At 38.2% G+C, this 19,510-nt stretch overlaps 2 protein-coding genes across 5 annotated transcripts in view; both read left to right on the top strand.

The window, feature by feature from the left end:
- Positions 1–1,064: 1,064 nt before the first annotated feature.
- On the top strand, positions 1,065–19,456 carry LOC131160916 (uncharacterized). The gene is made up of 5 exons (XM_058116790.1): positions 1,065–1,415; positions 2,443–2,634; positions 3,428–3,660; positions 3,796–3,961; positions 19,415–19,456. Exons 1-5 carry the CDS (start codon positions 1,065–1,067, stop codon positions 19,454–19,456), a joined length of 984 nt encoding a protein of 327 aa, XP_057972773.1.
- The window catches only part of LOC131159533 (autophagy-related protein 18d-like), a 29,976-nt gene continuing 27,569 nt past the window's right edge, over positions 17,104–19,510 (top strand). For 2 of the 4 annotated variants that reach the window (XM_058114525.1, XM_058114523.1), the window contains exons 1-2: positions 17,104–17,474; positions 17,838–17,992. The gene's annotated coding sequence lies outside the window, so the exon portion shown is untranslated. The remainder of the gene's footprint in view (positions 17,475–17,837; positions 17,993–19,510) is intronic. The other 2 variants (XM_058114524.1, XM_058114526.1) reach the window with 2 other exon arrangements.

The following is a 19,510-nucleotide window of genomic DNA, read 5'->3' as shown; positions in this document are numbered from 1 at the left end:
TGTATATATATATATATGTATATGTATGTATACAGTTTTACAACATTTAACGTATATAGTATGATATTAGTAGTATGAAAGATAGAAAGTTCAGATGATATAGTTATATTTTAAGCTATGATAAACGTAAAATATATTTTTACTGATTTGCCAGTTTTACAGTTTCAAATGTTATTATTATTGATATGAAACTTGGTTACCACACACTAGTAATAGCATATTTCCACTTACTAAGCGTCGACTCATCCCATTATTTTAACATTTTTCAGGTGAGCCAGTTAGGCGAGCAGATCAGGCTCTCAGATAGAGAGTCCCTTGGTTGCTCTGTACTTAGGGCAAGTTGGTATAGGGAGGTTTGAGTTTTTGGGAGGTGATACTAATATATGTAAATATAATATGGAAAATTACTGGATTCCGGTATTGTATGTATATTTGTGGTTATGTGATTTATGTTTTCCCACTACATAGGTGTGCCCACTATCTACAAAAATACTTCAGTGCCTATCTGAGGCTTGAGAGTCTATAGTAGGGATATTTAAGATATATATATATATATATATATATATATATATATAGACATATATATATAATGAAAATGAAATAATTTTTTTTTTGGGTTGTTACATTTTTTGTATCAGAGCCTAGGTTGCTAGGTTCTGCAGACTCTAGAGTGCAGCGGAGAACAATACCAGAATATAGGAAAAAGATTTGAGGTTTTATTCCATGGTCTGAATATAGGATTTTCGTGATCATTTCTAAGTATTTCCTGGAGTGGCGATTTGAGGAAAGCCAAAGTAAACTATCGACGAGTCATGTGTTTAGGTTGCAAGATTTGATTTGGGGTCAGGAACAGGAGGGATTGATAATAGAGAATCTGAAGTTTTAGTTGAATAGAATAAGTTAAGTTTGTATAGGAAATAGGATTCTGAAACGGTGTTCTATATATTTGCAGGATGAACCTAGGAGGCAGTAGTGCTCGCGCTAGTGGGGATGATGGTGTTGGGCCTTCTGACGTAGGAGGTGCGGATTTAGATGTTGTGCTATGCAGTGTGGCTTAACAAGTTATGGCTGAGATAGCGCGGAGCTCTAGAGAACAGGGAGGTCCATCTGTAGCTCAGGGATGTAGCATAGAGAAATTTATGAAGATGAACTCATCAGCATTCTCTAGAGCAGCCGACCCTGCAGTTGTAGAGAATTGGATGCAGGAAGTGCAAAAGATCTTGACAGTACCTCACTACACAAATGAACAGAGGGTTCTGTACACTACGTATAAACTAGCGGGGGAGGATGAGAGATGGTGGACAACTACTAGACTATTGGAGGAGCAGAGGACGACTCTAGTGCCCATGACTTGGGCCTGTTTCAGGGATATATTCTTCGATAGATACTATCCTACCTCAGTTAAAGAGGCTCGAGTGCAGGAGTTTCTTAGCTTATCCCAACGATTATTGACAGTCTAGTAGTACGCAACTAGATTTATCGAACTCTCGCATTTCTGCTCGTATATCGTTCCCGATGAAGTAAAGAAGGCTAGAATGTTCGAAAGAAACTTAAGACGAGATATTTACAGGCAGGTAATAGTACTGCGAATCTAGGATTTTGCAGAGTTGGTAGATAGGGCCATTATAGCTGAGGAGAGTCTACCGAGGGAGACTGAAATACAAATTCAGATGAAGAGGAGCACACCCTCGAGCTTTTAGGCGGTTCCTAGTCAAGGTCCTTGGAGAGGAGATAGATCTGGCGGCAGTAAGAAACAGATGGTAGAGCATAGAGGATTTCAGGGTGGACAGCCTCTTGCCGCTTGTCCTTGATGTGGACGGAGACACTAGGTGAGTGCCGGCTGGAGGAGAATGTCTATTATCACTGTGGGAAACCCGACCATATGGCTCGATCGTGTCGGATGCCTTCGAATTATGTACTGGCTCTCAGACTTTTTTCAGTGGATACCAAGCGCCTTACGGAGGACAACAGAGGAATACTACGCCAGCGAGGGTCTATGCATTGACTCCGGGTGACACTAAGACGGTTGGAGACGTAGTTACAGGTACCATTATTGCTTTATCATATAAAATTATTATTTTATTTGATACAAGTGCTACCCACTCCTTTATATCGACGGGATAAGTAAGAATAATTGGGGTAGAGACATAGTTATTATATGAAGAATTGTTTGTGGGTACGTCGATGAGATTTATAGTGAGATGCAGGAAGGTGTTTCGGAATTTCCCAATAAGTATTCAGAAGAGAATACTACCAGCTGATCTCATGGTCCTAGATATGCAGGGGTTTGATGTGATACTGGGCATGGATTGGCTAGCAACTCATCACGCTAGCATAGATTGCCATTAGAAAGAAGTGATTTTCAGACCCCTCAGTGAGCCAGAATTCAGATTCGTGGGATCACGCATACGTGCCTCACCACAGCTGGTGTCTGCTATTCAGGTGAGGAGACTACTACAGGGTGATTTCCAGGGGTATGTTGCATACATAAAAGATTTGTCAAAAGAAAAACTAGAACAAGTTGATATACCCGTGGTGAGAGAATTTCCAAATGTCTTTCTGGAAGAATTGTCTGGCTTGCCACTAGACCGAGAGATCAAGTTTACTGTAGATCTATTATCGGGGTCAGCCCCGGTATCTAAAGCACCATACTGTATGACTCCAGTCGAGTTGAAAGAATTGAAAGAACAGTTATAGGAATTATTGGATAAAGGTTTCATCAGGCCTAATGTGTCCCCCTAGGGAGCGCCAGTTCTGTTCGTGAAAAAGAAAGACGGGACCATGAGGTTGTGTATCGATTATAGGGTGATAAATAAACTGACAGTTAAAAATAAATATCCTCTCCCTAGGATTGATGATTTATTTGATTAGCTCCAAGGGACCCAGGTTTACTCTAAAATTGATCTGTGTTAAAGTAGAAGATATTTCGAAAACCGCATTCCGAACTAGATATGGGCATTACGAGTTCTTAGTGGTGCCATTTGGGTTGACTAATGCACCAACAGTATTTATGGATTTAATGAATCAGGTGTTCCATCAATATTTAGACCAGTTTGTGGTTGTGTTTATTAACGATATACTGGTTTACTCGAGGAGTATTGAGGAGCACGAGCATCATTTGAGGCAGGTGTTGCAGATGTTGAGAGAGAGAAAATTGTATGCAAAATTAAAGAAATGTGAGTTCTGGTTAAGGCAAGTTACTTTTCTCAGCCATGTGATCTCTGAAATAGGTATATCAGTTGATCTGAGTAAAATAGAGGCAATGGTGAATTGGGAAAGGTTAGGCAGTGTTTAGGAGGTCAGGAGTTTTCTAGGATTAGCAGGCTATTACCGGTGTTTCGTAGATGGCTTCTCCAGATTGTCTGGTCCATTAACACGACTTACGAGGAAAAATGTGAAGTTTGATTGGACCGTTGATTGTGAGCAGAGTTTTCAGGAATTAAAGCGACAGCTAGTTTCTGCTCCTGTATTAGCTATTCCATCAGGGGAGGATGAGTTTGAAATATACAGTGATGCCTCTTTGATGGGTCTTGGATGCTTGTTGATGCAGCATGACGAGGTTATTACGTATGCATCTAGACAGCTTAAAAAGTATGAGAAGAGCTACCCCGTGCATGATTTGGAGTTAGCTGCTGTGGTTTATGCTTTTAAGATATGGAGGCATTATTTATATGGTGGAAAGTGCAAGATTTTCATGGATCATAAGAGCCTGAAATATTTCTTTACCTAGAAAAAACTGAATATGAGACAAAAAAGGTGGCTAAAACTCATTAAAGATTATGACTGCACCATTAGTTGCCACCCAGGAAAAGCGAATGTGGTAACTGATGTTCTGAGCAGGAAATTCGTGGGTCTAGCATTGGTAGTCATGGAGATTCAGCATGCAATTTTGATGGATTTGGAAATGCTCAACATAGATTTAGTGGAGGATAGTCCTCAGGCATTTATTGCCAGTTTGGTGGTACAACCTGCACTATATGAGAAAATTAAACAGCTCAGGGTGATGACGCAGAATTCACAAAGGTGATGGCTAGAGTGCGAAATGGTCACGGAGAGGAGTTCAGCATATCAGATGATGGAACCCTGCGGTTCCGTACTAGGCTATGTGTTCCTACAGATATTGAGATACAGATATTGAGATTAGGAGAACTATATTGGAGGAGGCTCACAAATCCCTATACACGGTTCATCCCGACAGTACTAAAATGTACAGGGATCGGTGAGAGTATTGAGATTGGAATAGCTTCCCAAGAGGGGGGTGAATTGGGATCTAAAAATTTTATTCCCCTTTATCTTAGTTCTTTTGAGTTATAAAAATAACCAAAACTTAAACACAATCACAAAATTTATCACAGTCAAAACAATATAATCAATCACTCAATCCTTGTAACAATAGCCCTGTATCAATATGAATATTTCCTTAACTTATTATAAGCCCCGTATCACAATTATTCTTCTTCCTAATGTTCAGCTTTTAAATAAACTTTCAGATTAATAAGTCAAGGATGATCAACCAACGTAGTCTCTTTCGGTTTCCGCAATCAATGTTGATCAATACGAAACAAATTACCTTTCGATCTATTTAACAACTGAACATTCAGAATTGAATTTTAAAGCAACCACACAGATTATATCTTTTGCTAAAAAATAAAGAGTAGGGAAGAGAAAGAAGAAACACAGGGTTTACGAGGTTCGGCTTCAACATAGCCTACGTCCTCGCCCTTGGCAAAACCACCAAGGGATTCACTATCATCGTTCCTTTTCTAGGCGGAACAATACCAATTACAACACTCCTTGGGTAAGGCTAGAGCCTGCCTTCTCCAAACAATATCCCCCTGTTTGGTCCAACGATTCAACACTCAAACCGTCAATCAATCTATTACAAAGATATAAAACAAGGCATACAAGAAATTGCTCCTCAAAGAGCTGATTAGTACAAATTGAAAAACTATGTACTTCAGTAAATTCAGAATATGAATTCCAAAATGAAGCTCTAGAAATTTATCACCGTAGGTATCTTTCAATGAATGAAAGAATCAACAATCGATGCATAAACTCAGTGGAAACTCAGTAATACTTCAGAGATTTTTGTGAGTGATGAAAGCAATGGAGAACTTTCAGAATTTTAGTAAGCTATGAGAAAGTATGATGGTTGAATTGATTTCTTGGTATCTAAATTAAATAACCTTGAGGATATTTATAGACGAAGAAAGACTTCTTGCTTGTTCCCCAAGTTTACTTGGAGTAGGGTCGAAGTTGTGAATTAATTTGGCTTCAAATAATTTAAATTTTAAAAATATGCCGGTTGAGAATTTTGAAAATTGCTGCAAGTCAGACGATTGTGAAGTCACTGGCAGTCGTTTGTCCATGAATAACGTTTATATTTTTTCAAACAGAAAGGTGGCAATCGGCTGTCCTTATGTTGGCAGTCGTCAGTCACTAAAATAATTCAGTTTTAAAACAACTCAGTAGGGTGGCAGTCCCCTGTCCTCAACTTGGTAGTCGTATGTCACCAGAATAACTTAGTTTTAAAAACAAACTTAGAAGGGCGGTAGTCGTCTGGCAGAATAGACATAGATGACTCACTTGTCACTGGCAGTCATCTGTCAGCTGTTTGATAGTCGTCTGTCAGGCTTCTGTAACATGTTTAAATCCTTTCAAAAATATACCAGTCGTCTGTCAGCAGACTTATCTTCTTTTAAAGACATTTTTATCTCTCTCATTTTTTCTTAGTTATTCTTGGAGTATAAACTTGTTTGACTTCAAAAAAAAAAAAACACATGTTCCAAGATTTTAAGACTTCAGATTTCTAAGTGTGTCTTTGCCTAATGAGCTTCAAAATGAAAATTTCATATTTGAATTAACTTTGAAGTACTTACAACGCTTGTTCTATAAACACATTTGACACATCTTTGCTTTGAGTCCTTTCAATGCTGCTCTTCAATCTCTCACACTTCTATGAGTTTTCATTATGGATCTCTGGTATTCATATGTGACTTTCCTTATTCGTTGATCCTTGTAAGCTTTGATGTCTGGGTATGTGAAATTTGAGCAAATCATCTTTTCCTGAAATAATATCACTTTAAAATTCATTAAATAACTTTATTTTGTAATCATCAAAACCAAAAGTTTATAAGCCTAGCTAGGCCAACAAGTATTTCTGGTGGAGTGGAATGAAGAGGGAGATAACTGAATTTGTATAGCAGTGCTTGACATGCCAGCAAGTTAAGGCTGAGCACCAGAGACCGGCAGGACAGTTGCAGCCATTATTCTTTCCAGAGTGGAAATGGGATCGCATTTCGATGGATTTCATTATGGGGTTACCATCAGTGCGATAGGAGTTGAATCCAATTTGGGTGGTTGTTGATCGTTTGATGAAAACCGCTCATTTCATCCCTTTTAGAGTCGGTTATTCCATGGACAAATTAGCAGAAATATATGTTCAGGAGATAGTTCGTATCCATGGGGTACCGGTATCTATAGTCTTAGACTGAGACCCTCGATTTACTTCGCAATTTTGGAAAAGTTTTCAAAAGGCTATGGGTACCCAGTTAGCATTCAGCACTGCTTTCACCTCTAGATAGATGGGCAGACCGAGAGGACGATCTAGACATTATAAGATATGCTTCGTGTGTGCGTGCTTGATTTTGGGGGGAGCTGGACCTAGTTTATGCCATTAGTCGAGTTTACTTACAATAACAACTATCAGGCTAGTATCGGCATGACACCCTAAGAGGCATTGTATGGTAGGAGATGTCGTTCTTCTCTTTTCTAGGATGAGGTAGGTGAGCGGCGAGTGTTGGGTCCAAAGATTGTGTAGTAGGCGTACGACAAGGTCCGACTAATTAAAGAAAGGGTCAGCACCGCGTAAAGTCAGCAGAAAAGCTACGCAGACACTCGCCGTTGAGAGTTAGAGTTTGATGTGGGAGATCGTGTATTTTTGAAGATAGCTCCTCCGAAAGGAGTTATGAGGTTTGGAAAGAAGGGCAAGTTGAGCCCTAGGTATATTAACCCATTTAAGATACTAGAAAGATTAGGGTCAGTTGCTTGTAGGTTAGCTTTGCCACCAACTCTGACTAGAATTCATGACGTATTTCATGTTGCTATATTAAGTAAATACGTCCCAAACCCGTCCCACATAATCAGCTATGCAGAGATAGAACTTAAAGAATCATTAGCTTATGAAGAAGTGCCAGTTCAGATCTTAGACAAAAAGACTCAAACACTGCGCACCAAAGAGATTTAGTTAGTAAAAGTTTTTTGGAGAAATCATAATATAGAAGAAGCTTCTTGGGAGCTCGAGGAAAAGATTAGACAAAGATATCCGCAGTTGTTCCAGGAAGTCTAGTTATAGTCAGGTAAATGTAAGTAATTAGATAATGTTTCTTTTGCAGGTACATGTATTGATTAGTTAGTAGGTAGTTTTTAGTTCCATATGTGTAATCTCCCAGAGTTTAGAATGTAACCACGGTATTCCTCCACCATAAGTGAGGGTAAGTAATAAAATAGGTAGACCATTTATCTCTTGGGATGATAGATTATATGAATGGTGTTCAACATGAATAGTAAATTTCGAGGACGAAATTTTATAAGGAGGGGAGAATGTAATAACCCAGGAAAAATTATACAGGGTCTCGTCGACGAACACAGGGAGTTTGTCGACGAGCGCATAAGGGGGCCTCATTGACGAAGTCATGCCTTGTCAACGAGAACATACTGAGAGGGGTTTTGAGGTAGTTTGAAATTCATCGACGAGGAAGGAAGGTTCATCGACGAAATTCCTTAAGTACCCTTCGATGAGATGATGTGTCTAGTTAATGAATGGGGCTGTAAATAGTTGAAACCTAGATTTTTCAGCTAAAAGGGGTGCAAATTCTTTCCTTTCTCTCTCTAAACGTCTCCCTCTCCTTCTCTCTTCAATCCCGGCTCCATTTCTCGCTGGATCGATGATCTGAGACCACCACAATGCTCCTAGGAAAGTTCTCTGCAAGCCTGTCGCAGCGGATCGTTGGTGGGAGTGGATTGAATTTCATCCCAATCTTAGGGTAAGGCGTCTTATTCTGAATTTGCCTTTCCCATAGTTATATAAAATGTTGTACGTAGAAAAATAATGATATTTTATTCTGGGAGATGTTGTTTTCAGGATTTTGAGTAGGGAACCCTGCGGAAGTAGGACCAGGCTTAGTAAGGGGCTTTCGCAGAAATCAAGTAAAGGAAATATGCTATGCTAGGAAATTTTACTTATATTATTAGAGATTTTATATGCATTTATACCAATTATTATGCAGTTTTTATAAAATAAGAGTATTAAAGAATGTGTGGTCTGAGTAAATATTTTCTGATATAAAATCTTATACAGTTTTCCAGAATATCATGTTATATAGTATATACGAGCATATGTACATATACAGTTTTATACATAACATTATATTCAGATATATATCCATATACACATATGTTTATTCAGATCAGTATATACAATATTTACAGAATGTCATGTTTTTCCTAATGCCATAACACTCAGTTTATACAAACAGTTTATATAGACAAAATATACCGTTATAGCATCAAGATGCTATAGATATGTTGTTCAATTATTACAGTATTTACAGTACAAAATTACAATGTTATGGTTATTTTGGAAACATGATAAAAACAACAAAGATAATTAGAGTATATGTATATTTATGTAGTATCAGATCTCTAATGAGATATTATAGACAGATACAGTCTACAGAGCGCGGTACCATTGCTATATACAGAATAGAGTGCAACCACATATCTCAGATAGAGTGTGGGTACCGTCAAACCATACTCGGAGAGGATGGTGCTCCCAAGTTTGGGTTGAGGGGGTCGGTTTGACGAGGTAGCAGTTCTAGTTCTGTGCTTAGGAGTGGATGTAGTTTGGCCGGACTGAGGTAGTGTAGAGTACAATGACTTACCTGGTAGGCCAACCAGAGTTAAGTCCCGCCTACGGGCCGCACAACCCTGTCATGAGGGGTCAAATCATGACATACAGATTTCCAGGGAAAAGCGTAGACATATATATATGTATACAGTTTTACAGCATTTAACGTATATAATATGATATTAGTAGTATGAAAGATAGAAAGTTCAGATGATATAGTTATATTTTAAACTACAATAAACATAAAATATATTTTTACTGATTTGCCAATTTTACAATTTCAAATGTTATTATTGTTGATATGCAACTTGGTCGTCACACAATAGTAATGACATATTTCCACTTACTGAACGTCGACTCATCCCATTATTTTAACATTTTTCAAGTGAGCCAGTTAGGCGAGCAAATCAGGCTCGCGGATAGAGTCCCTTGGTTGCTCTGTACTTAGGGTAAGTTGGTACAGGGAGGTTTAAGTTTTGGGGAGGTGATACTAGTATATGTAAATATAATATGGAAAATTACTGGATTGTGGTATTATATGTATATTTGTGGTTATGTAATTTATGTTTTCCCACTGCATAGGTGTGCCCACTATTTACAAAAATACTTCAGTTCCTATCTGAGGCTAGAGAGTCTATAGTAGGGATATTTGGGAAATATATATATATATATATATATATATAAATATAAATGAAAAATGAAAATGAAAATGAAAGTGAAATAAATTTTTTTTTGGGTCGTTACAAGGTATACTCTCTCTATTTCCTCAATTTCTCCTTAAATCTTCAACTAAATCAACAATTGAGCACCACCATAGGGTCCAAGTCTCGATCGTTGTCATTTTAATCGGAGTAGATTTTTAATTTGGGTTTCCTAAGCACCACTCCAAGGCTAGAGTATGATTTAGGGAATTAAGCAAATTGGTTATTTTTGAAAATTTAATTATTTATTTTAAGTTTATGGGTTTAGGAAATGTGGAAAAGAATGGTATTTTATTTGGGGTGGTATTGATAAACTAGGGTTCATGAATTTAGGGTTTGGGTGAGCGCCGCGAGTATAATTTCGGGTTCCCTACAAGCGTAGTTCAGGAAACCAGGTAAGGGGAATAGATTAGGCCAATAATTTTTTAATTTAACCAGTTAAAATGGAAATTATATGTATATATATATATATATATATATATATATATATATATATGATTATCAAATGGGTTTTGAAAAGCCAACCGTTTGAATTGTGATTTTGAGCATAGGGTTATGTCATTAGTTATTATTTGCAAAAATGGAATGATTAAAGTAATGGATTTTCTGGATAAATTGTGGAGATAATTTAACGTCTATTTTCAATAAAACAGATGATGAACATAGGTTGGCTTATTATTTCAGATGATATAATTTATGCGTATTATTTAAATCGTGTGGCATGAGTAAGGTGAATATACTGTGTTGAATTATGATATATTTATGAGATGTTGGAAATACTAAAATGTGTTGAGAATATATATTGTGTGTGATTGTTTAAAACAGAGTTAAATGTGAATGTTAAATTGCAAGTTATGGTTTGAGAACTCCAGTGGACCATAGTAGGCATAGTACTGTTGCGCATGATTTTTGAAGAGTTATTACACCCACATGTCTTATAGAAAGTGTGGAGACGGGATGGTCGATTGTGCTGAGAAGGGTAGAGTCCCCCTAGAGTCTAGACAAGAATGGGAACAGTCAATCTGACTTACAGACTGAAGAGGTTGTTATTGATTTAACTATGGTGGGCCGACCAAGGTTAAGTCCAGCCTATGGGCCGCACAACCCGTCATAGGGGGAAGTATGACAGTGTTTATCCATCTGGTAGTGAGTTCTAAATGCATAATTGTAAATTTAACCAATGTATAACATGAGAATAGTGTATGTGAAAATAGATTATGTGATGTGAAATGTGAATACAAATTATGTGATGTGAAATGTGGGAACAGATTATGCGATGTGAGATATTATGCGATGTGACATATTATGTGATGAGAAATATTATGTGATGTGAAATACTGAGAAATGTGAAAACTGAGATTATGAAGAGATAAGTATTACAGAGATAACATGGCACAGAGTAATGTAACAAAGTAATAAGTGTATTATATATTGTAGTATTATATGTATTTGGGGCAAGGTTAACTCTCCAATCGAGGGCTTGCTGAGAAAGGCGAGTGCCCTGATAGGTATCAGATGTAGTCATACCGGGCTGAATAACGTATTAGGGTAGAGGGAAGTTACTTGTATGGGCGGGTAATCTTCCTTATCCTCGAGAACCTTCGCTTATAAATAATTGTATGAATGTGTGTGAATACGAGACAAACTATCCACCTGAGGGCTTAATGAGTAAGGTACGTGCCCTAATAAGCGTCAGTTGTAGCCATATCGGGTTGCATAAGGTATTAGAGCAGAGGGATACTACTTGTATGGCAGGTAATCACCCTAATCCTTGCAAAACTCTCGTTAATAAAATACGCTGCATGCATGTGAGTAAAGACAGGGAATGATTTCATAATTGTGGATTAATTTGTAAATGATGATTATATGTTATACATAAATCTCATGATAGTCACACACTGGTATTAATCTATTCCGTCTTATTGAGATGTGTCTCACCCGATATGAATTTCATCTTTTTCAGGACCTCCGCGTGATCGAGCTCAGTAAGCTCGGGGTTGGGTTTGTTGGCATAGTATTTTTGTGAAAGGGTACAAATTTTGGATATATTTTTGGGATGTATTATATTTATGATTTCTTAGAATATATATGGACATTGGATGTCGGGAATTTTTGGGATGTTTATATAGAACTCTGGTATATTATTGAGGATGTTTATTTATTTTTCTGCTGCGTGATTAAGGTTATGGTATCAGACACAGGTGATTGGATCACATCACACCCCGAGCCCCACTTGGTGGGTTGAGAGCGTGACAGGCTTTCCGTACTAGGTATGGCCATTACGAATTTTTGGTTATACATTTCGATCTGACCAATGCTCTTGCGGCATTCATGGACCTAATGAACTGGGTGTTTCACGAGTACTTAAATCAGTTCGTGGTGGTGTTCATTGACGAAATCTTAGTTTATTTGAGGAGCCCTGCAGAGCATGAAGCTCATTTGATACTGGTACTTTAGGTACTTAGAGAAAAGAAGTTATTTGCAAAATTTAAGAAATGTGAGTTCTGGTTGGAACAAGTTGCATTTCTAGGACATGTAATGTCTAGGGAGGGTATTTTAGTGGGCTCAAGTAAAGTAGAGGCAGTAGTTGATTGGGCGAGACCGAAGAACATGCATGAGGTTAAAAGTTTCTTGGGTCTGACAGGATACTATCGCAGGTTTGTAGAAGGATTTTCTAGGCTATCAAATCCTCTGACACAACTTATGAGAAAGAATAGGAAGTTTGAGTGGACTAGTGAATGCGAGCAAAGTTTTCAGGAATTGAAACAACGACTAGTCACTGCCTTAGTGACTAGTCACTGCAGTAGTTTATACTCTAAAGATCTAGAGGCACTACCTGTATGGTGAAAGGTGCGAGATCTTTACTGATCATAAGAGCCTTGAATACTTTTTCACCTAGAAGGAGTTGAACATGAGGTAGAGAAGATGACTTGAATTGATACAGGACTACGACTGTCCCATTAGTTACCACCTAGGAAAGGCTAATGTGGTAGCTAATACGTTAAGTCGGAAGTTAGTGGGTGCATCAGTTTCAGCAGTTGTTGTACAACATCATATGAGGATGGACCTGGAGAGGTTAGGTCTGGAGTTAGTGGAAAGGAATCACCAAGAGATCATGGCTAGTCTGATTATTCAACCAACCTTACAGGAGAAAATTAAAGTTGCTTAGATAAGAGACGCAGAGTTGATTAAAATTGTGGAGAAAGTATGGAGTGAGTAAAAAACGGACTTCAATGTTTTTGAGGATGGAGTTCTCAGATTTCACACCAGGATATGTGTACCTAATGACACGGAAATTAAAAGGACAATTCTGGAGGAGGCTCATCGCTCTCTCTATACTGTTCACCCAGGAAGTACAAAAATGTCTAGAGATCTGTGAGAACCATTCTGGTGGAGTAACATGAAGAGGAAAATTGTCAGATTTGTAGAACAGTGCCTGACATGTCAGCAGGTAAAAGCAAAGCACTAGAGGCCAGCGGGACCACTTCAACCACTTGATATCCTTATGTGGAAGTGAGAGCACATCTCTATGGACTTTGTATCGGGGTTGACTTTAGCGGTGCATGAACAAAATGCCATTTGGGTAATAGTGGATCGGCTGACAAAGACTGCGCACTTCGTTCCAATTAGAGTCAGTTATTCTATGAATAGGCTGATAGAGCTTTATGTGCAGGAGATTGTATAACTTCATGGCGTTCTGGTATCCATTGTTTCAGATTGAAATCCACGGTTCACTTCTCGGTTCTGAAAGAGTTTGCAGGACGCCTTGGGATCTTAACTCACTTTCAGTACCGCGTTTCATCTGCAGATGGATGGACAGTCTGTGAGGACCATTCAAATTCTAGAGGACATGCTGCGGGTGTGTGTGTTGGATTTTGGGGATGGTTGGATTCAATACCTATCGCTAGTTGAGTTTGTGTATAATAATAGTTATCGGGGCAGTATCGAGATGACACCATATGAAGCTTTCTATAATCGTCGGTGCTAATCTCCGTTCTATTGGGATGAGGTAGGTGAGTGGCAGATTTTGGGGCCAGAACTTGTTCAACAGACCTTTGCAAAGGTCGAGCTCATTGGGGAAAGGATTAAAATAGCACAGAGTCAGTAGAAGATCTATGCGAATACTCGCCGACGAGAGCTAAAGTTTAAGGTAGGTGATATGTTATTCCTGATGATTGCTCCTATGAAAGTAGTGATGAGGTTTGGAAAAAAAGACAAGTTGAGTGCTAGGTACATTGGGCCATTCGAGATCCAGGAAAGGATTGGTCCAGTTACCTATCGAGTGGCGTTATCCCCAACTTTGTATAGGGTTCATGATGTTTTCCACGTGTCGGTGTTGAGGAAATACATCCCAAATCCTTCGCACGTGATAAATTATGAGCCTTTGGAGATCGGGGATACATTGGCATATGATGAGATACCAGTTCAGATTTTGGATCAGAAAATACAGAAATTTCGTACTAAGGAAATACCGTTAGTGAAGGTGCTGTCACGTAATCATGCATTGGAGGAAGCTTTATGAGAATTAGAGACAGAAATATGTTAGAAGTACCCAAAACTTTTTAGAGAGGTTCAACACTGGACAGGTAGGTGTCTAGTTTTGTATCCAAGTTGTGTAAGGTAGGTTTGTTTAATATTATTAGTTTGTTTACGATTTTCGTATATGTATGGTCTTTGGGAGAGTTTTGTATGGTATTGTAATCTCCAGAGACGTTGTGTGTAACCACGGTATTCCTACGCCATAAGTGTGAGTATTTAATAAACTTGGGATGGGGTCGCTATGTGGGTGGCTACCGACTCTTTTGTAGAGATGGATTGTGATCGGTAACAGTTAGCAGATTTTGAGGATGAAATTCTTATAAAGGGGGGAGATTGTAGGAACCGAAACCCGAAAAATAAAAGAAAATAAATAAAAGAAGAGATAAATAAAGGAATAGAAGGGAAAAATAAGAAATTGGTTTAGTAGGATTCCAAACCGTCAATAATTTCATTGAGCTGGAGAAAAATCGTCGACGGTTTCAATCAACAAGGACAGTTAATTGCCAAACCGTTGACGATTTTGTTAGGGCAGGGAAAACCGTCGACTGTTTTCCTGCGGGTAAGCTTACTTAAGTAGTAAGCAAGGTATATTTTTCATAACTCAAACATTCCTCTCTCTCTCTCTCTCTAAAAAGACTTTTGGGACTCTCTCTCTACTCTCACTCTCTCGTGACCCTCTCTCTCCTGTAGGCTCACTCGGAGCCCGTGCTCGGTCTCGGATCATCTTTCCCTTCTCTCTCGGCTTGCTGGTTTGCTTTCAGTAGCGAGATCGGAAAGCTAGGGTTTTCAATTTTGGAACAGTCTATTTTTCATAAACAGGTAAGGCGATGAATTGAAGTCAGGTTTTTATTAAATTTAAACTAATTAAACTGCATCATATATATGTATACTTATGATTTCAAAGGTTATTTCGAAAATCGAACGTTTAAAATGGACTTTATAAATATAGGATATATGATACGATATTTTGAAAAATTGAGTCATGAAAAGCTTGGTTTTACTTTACAAACTAGTATACTATGAGGTACTCCTCAGTTGTTTATTGGATTATATTCAAATACTAAAATTATGTGGCAGGTGAATAATCTATATGGTTATTGTATAAACGAATTTGGGTATGGTTGTGAAAATACGTTGTGGAATAATGATTTACATGGGTTGTGAAAATATTGGAACTATTTGTGAAAAATAATGGAACCGTTGGTGTAAAATACTGGATTTTGATATGACGACTATAGGCCAGGTTTTATTTGATGGCTGAGATCTAGGTTTTATGTGACGGCTATATGTTGGGATTTGTGAAATGGCAGGTTTCATACGAAATGAGATATACTACAGTTTTTATTACTTAAATTGCATAATATGGTTTAAAAACCCTAAGGACCAGTTGTATTGCGAGCACGATACTGTTGCTAGAGAATTATTTGGCTATGTGCGCCCACATTGTAGTGGAAGTGTAGGGTGGTTTTAGCCGATTGACCTGCGAAGGGTTGATGTACCTTTCCTGGGTTCCGGATCAGGAAATGGTAAGGCAATTAAACCTACGACGGCATTGCGGATGCCTGCAGACGTACTTGCAGATGGTTACTTTGAGTTAGTTTGGGTTGATCACCCAAGCTAAGTCTAGCTTTTGGGCCGCACAACCCATCATGGGGGTTAAGCATGTCATTTAGTCTCAAGGAGTGTCTTTTACGCATATCTGTTGATTTATGTAAATGATGTTATTATTTATTGAACTGATTTATACTAAGGAAGCAAATGCATATTTTTCAACTGTAAAGGTGTGAGTACATGTATGTGAATTAAAATACATGAATGTTTATAGTAAAGTAAAACTCTTCGTCCGAAGGCTTACTGAGTAAGATGAGTGCCCTGATAAATCTCAGCTATAGCCTTACCCAATTAAAAGGGCAAGGTTACAAACAGTATTAGAGCAAAGGAGCGTTATATGTATGAGCGTGTAATCTCCCCTATCCTCGGGAACTCTCGCTTATAAATGTTTATATGTGTGTAAATATAGTCTACATGTGTTTTCTCAATTGATGTTGATTTACAAACAATTATATTTTGTTTACATTAAAACTCATGTTGGCCACACACTGATATTAACTTAATCTGTCTTAGTGAGAAGCATCTCATGCCAATATACAAATAATTTTTTAGGACCATTTTGAGATCGAGCTTAGCAAGTTTCAGGGCGGGGTGATAGCTAGTTTCTGTTTGTGAGTGTCTGTCAGAACTCTAATGTATTTAAGTTATGTTTGAAGTTTCTAGATATGTAATATGGTTATATGAACTGAGTTAGTTTTCTTTCTTTTGGTTGAGATGTAATATGAATATTGAGAGACTTCTATGTATGTTAACAGTTTAGAACTCTGGTAATGTATTTGAAGGATGTATCATTTATTTCCATTGCTTTTATATAATGAATATGGTATCAGGAATATAGAGATTACTAAAGTAGCACGTCGGGCCCCACGTGGCAGATCGGGGCGTTACATTATATGTGATAGATTTTATGTCACTAATTTTTGTAGATAAGTATGATCTTGACAGTTAGATTTTTTACCTAAAGTTTAGTGGAGTTGTTCTAGTCGGCACTCGCACTGCCTAATTCTAAATTGATAGAGGCTCATCTGCTTTTCAATGATCTTCAAGTGATTTTCTAATCCTGATTTTACTCTCTTTAGGTCTATTACTATAGGATCTAATTCAAAGTTGGTCAAGTAGGATGGTAGTTTAAAATATTTTTCTAACCACACTTTTTCAATTAGACTCTCATAAAATTTAATAGGAGACTGTCCATGAAGTAATATGACTCGAAGGCTGTGAGAGCAATTTTTCTGGAGGTCAATAACGCTATGGAGACTTTACTAATTAGATCCTTCAAAAAAAAAACAAGGGGGCCGGGGAATATTAAAATAAACATCAATACCTATCTATAACCTTTAAATCACCGTAGAAGCTAATCATTCGACCCCACCTACGTGTCGGTGCCTATGTGGTGCCGACGTACCTCCTTCAGCCTTTTTAAATTTTGGAATTGCCAATTTGCATTTTGTTGAAATACAGGTTCAATTTTGAAATTCTAAAAACATAAATTTTTGAATCCGAAACCAATTTCATATCAGATCCCCCTCGGCCTTCGCACTCTACAATCTGTCGAGTCAGAAACCATTCCAGCTTCGAGCACGATTTTGCCCGCACGTCCGTCTGCCATAGCTGAACGTCCCTCTGCATTTTGCAGCCGATCTCCTTCTCCATTGCGTAGCTCGTTCTCGCGCAGGTCGATCCTGGTCTTCTTCTCCACCGTTGTGCTCCTGCAGGTCTGATTCTATGAGCTAACCTTGCTTTTCACTGCAAGGCAAGTCGATTTCGGCAGAACCCTAGGTTTTCTGCCGACATTCGACTTCGCAGTCTTTGATCCTTCAAGTGCTTGCCTTCCACTGCTTTCTTGTTTTAACATAACGAAAGCAGGAAGTAAATTTTCTTAATTCTAGGCTAGATTTACTATTCATTTTGCGTAAGTGTTGGTATCAGCATGTAATTTTTTCTCATGAATTTATGCCATGATTAAAATTCAGATTTCTTGAATCTATTGTCCATTGTTTGTTTTTAGAGTGGGATAAATTGATGTTATGTTGGGTTGCCATGACACTTTTATTAATATGAAGGTGCCTTCCTTTCAGCAATTCACGAGTTTTCACAAGCTGATTGTATTTTGAATAAGCAAGATGGATATTGACTGCATGTGATTGAAAGCGACTGCACAGTGCCTGATTTATCATTGTTGAACTGCTACAGCCAGGTGGCTACCTCAAATTGATTGAGTTGGTATTTGAAGGTAGGATTTAATTTATAAAGTGTAGATAATTTTGACCCATTGGTTTCTGGTTGATGATGAACTAGTTAGCTTCTAGTTATGATTTTTCTTTTCTTTATTGATTTATCACTTTGTTTTGGTTGTCTTCCTCCTGGTGACTAGTGATACAGTCATCCAAGAAAACACATTGCCTCCATATTTTTTTTGGTGATTAACTGAGGATGAAAATAAACAAATATGGATTCTAGTCTAGTAGGCCAAGAACATGCCCTACGAATATGGATTCTAGTCTAGTAGGCCAAGAACATGCCCTCTCCATTAAGAAGCAAAGGCTAGAAAAAGTTTACATGCTATCCACAATCTGTCACGGGCCAAACATTTCACACCTTGTGAAGGGCCGTGTGGCATTGGCTGCCCTTGGCTAAAACTCTCTCTGTCTTTCCATTTCCTTGTGGGTGGTAACTTGAAGATATTTCAAGTTGTTAATCAAGGATTAGGAAAAGTTCCATCCATAAGTTTTTTGTGAATCTTGAATCTTGGTCATTGATAATATTTTGGGAAACACCTGAATACTTTACAATGTGTTTGAAAAATAATTGTGCTCTCCTTTACCAAACAATACTTTGATGTGAGTATAAAAGTACTGTATTTTGAAAACTTGTCCATAACCATGAGTATAGACCTTGCGTTTCCCACTCTGAGCAAATTGGTAATGAAGTCAAGTGAGACATTCTCCCATGGTCTTGTTGGTACTTGAAGAGACTCTAGCAACACTACAATCTTCTTTTGCTCCACCTTGTCTTATTGGTAGGTGAGACAAGTTTAGGTATACTCCACCACCTTATCACGTATGTGTGACTAGTAGCACGAGTACCTCTGCTTTAGTAATGCCAAAGTGCGATGCCATTCTAGATGACTTGTTCACATGGTGTCATGATAGTAATAGTAGTGTCTTCCTCTGATCTCCAACATGGGGCACAAAAGCCGATTATCATTTGTCATTAGCAAACCATCTTCTAACTAGAATTAGTGCGCTTTGCCCTTTTCTGCAAACTTCTTGAGGTTTTAGAAAATTGGGTCTTTGGTAAGGTTCTCCTTAATGCATTCCTGCATTGTCGTGGTAACCTTATTGTTAGGTGTGTTGCCATCTGTAAGGTTGCAAGCTCAGCTTTCCTGCTCAGTGCATCTGCAACTTGGTTCATCTGTTTTGCCTTGTGCTCAACTAAGAAATCGAACTCCACCAAAAATTCTTGCCAATAGACTTGTTTGGATGAAAACTTTGGCTATGGGAAGAAGTGACTGGCCAAGTTAGCTTCACCGCAAACTGCAACCCAAGTAGGTAATGTCGCCACTCGTGAAGGCAATGTATCATTGCTAGTATCTCCTTCTCTTGAGTTGTGTACTTCTGCGCTTCATTAAGCTTTTGGCTCTCATATGCAATAGGATGCCCATCTTCTGACAAGACTCCCCAAGGGCATAGTCTGATGCATCTGTCTTACCCTCGAAGGGTTTCATGATGTTTGAAAGAGCAAAAGTACC

Source organism: Malania oleifera, chromosome 7, assembly GCF_029873635.1.
Source record: "Malania oleifera isolate guangnan ecotype guangnan chromosome 7, ASM2987363v1, whole genome shotgun sequence".
Lineage (NCBI taxonomy): Eukaryota > Viridiplantae > Streptophyta > Magnoliopsida > Santalales > Ximeniaceae > Malania > Malania oleifera.
The sequence above is the reverse complement of the archived record's forward strand: the minus strand, read 5'-3'. Positions and strand labels throughout refer to the sequence as shown.

What these genes read in the sequence shown, in the direction of transcription:
- LOC131160916 (XM_058116790.1), top strand. Translation starts at nt 1,065, where the DNA reads ATGGCTGAGATAGCGCGGAGCTCTAGAGAACAGGGAGGTCCATCTGTA. An exon ending in TATTATCGGGGTCAGCCCCG is followed by an intron (nt 2,635 to 3,427) that starts GTATCTAAAGCA and finishes GATTGTGAGCAG; the next exon opens with AGTTTTCAGGAATTAAAGCG. An exon ending in TATGCTTTTAAGATATGGAG is followed by an intron (nt 3,661 to 3,795) that starts GCATTATTTATA and finishes CTGCACCATTAG; the next exon opens with TTGCCACCCAGGAAAAGCGA.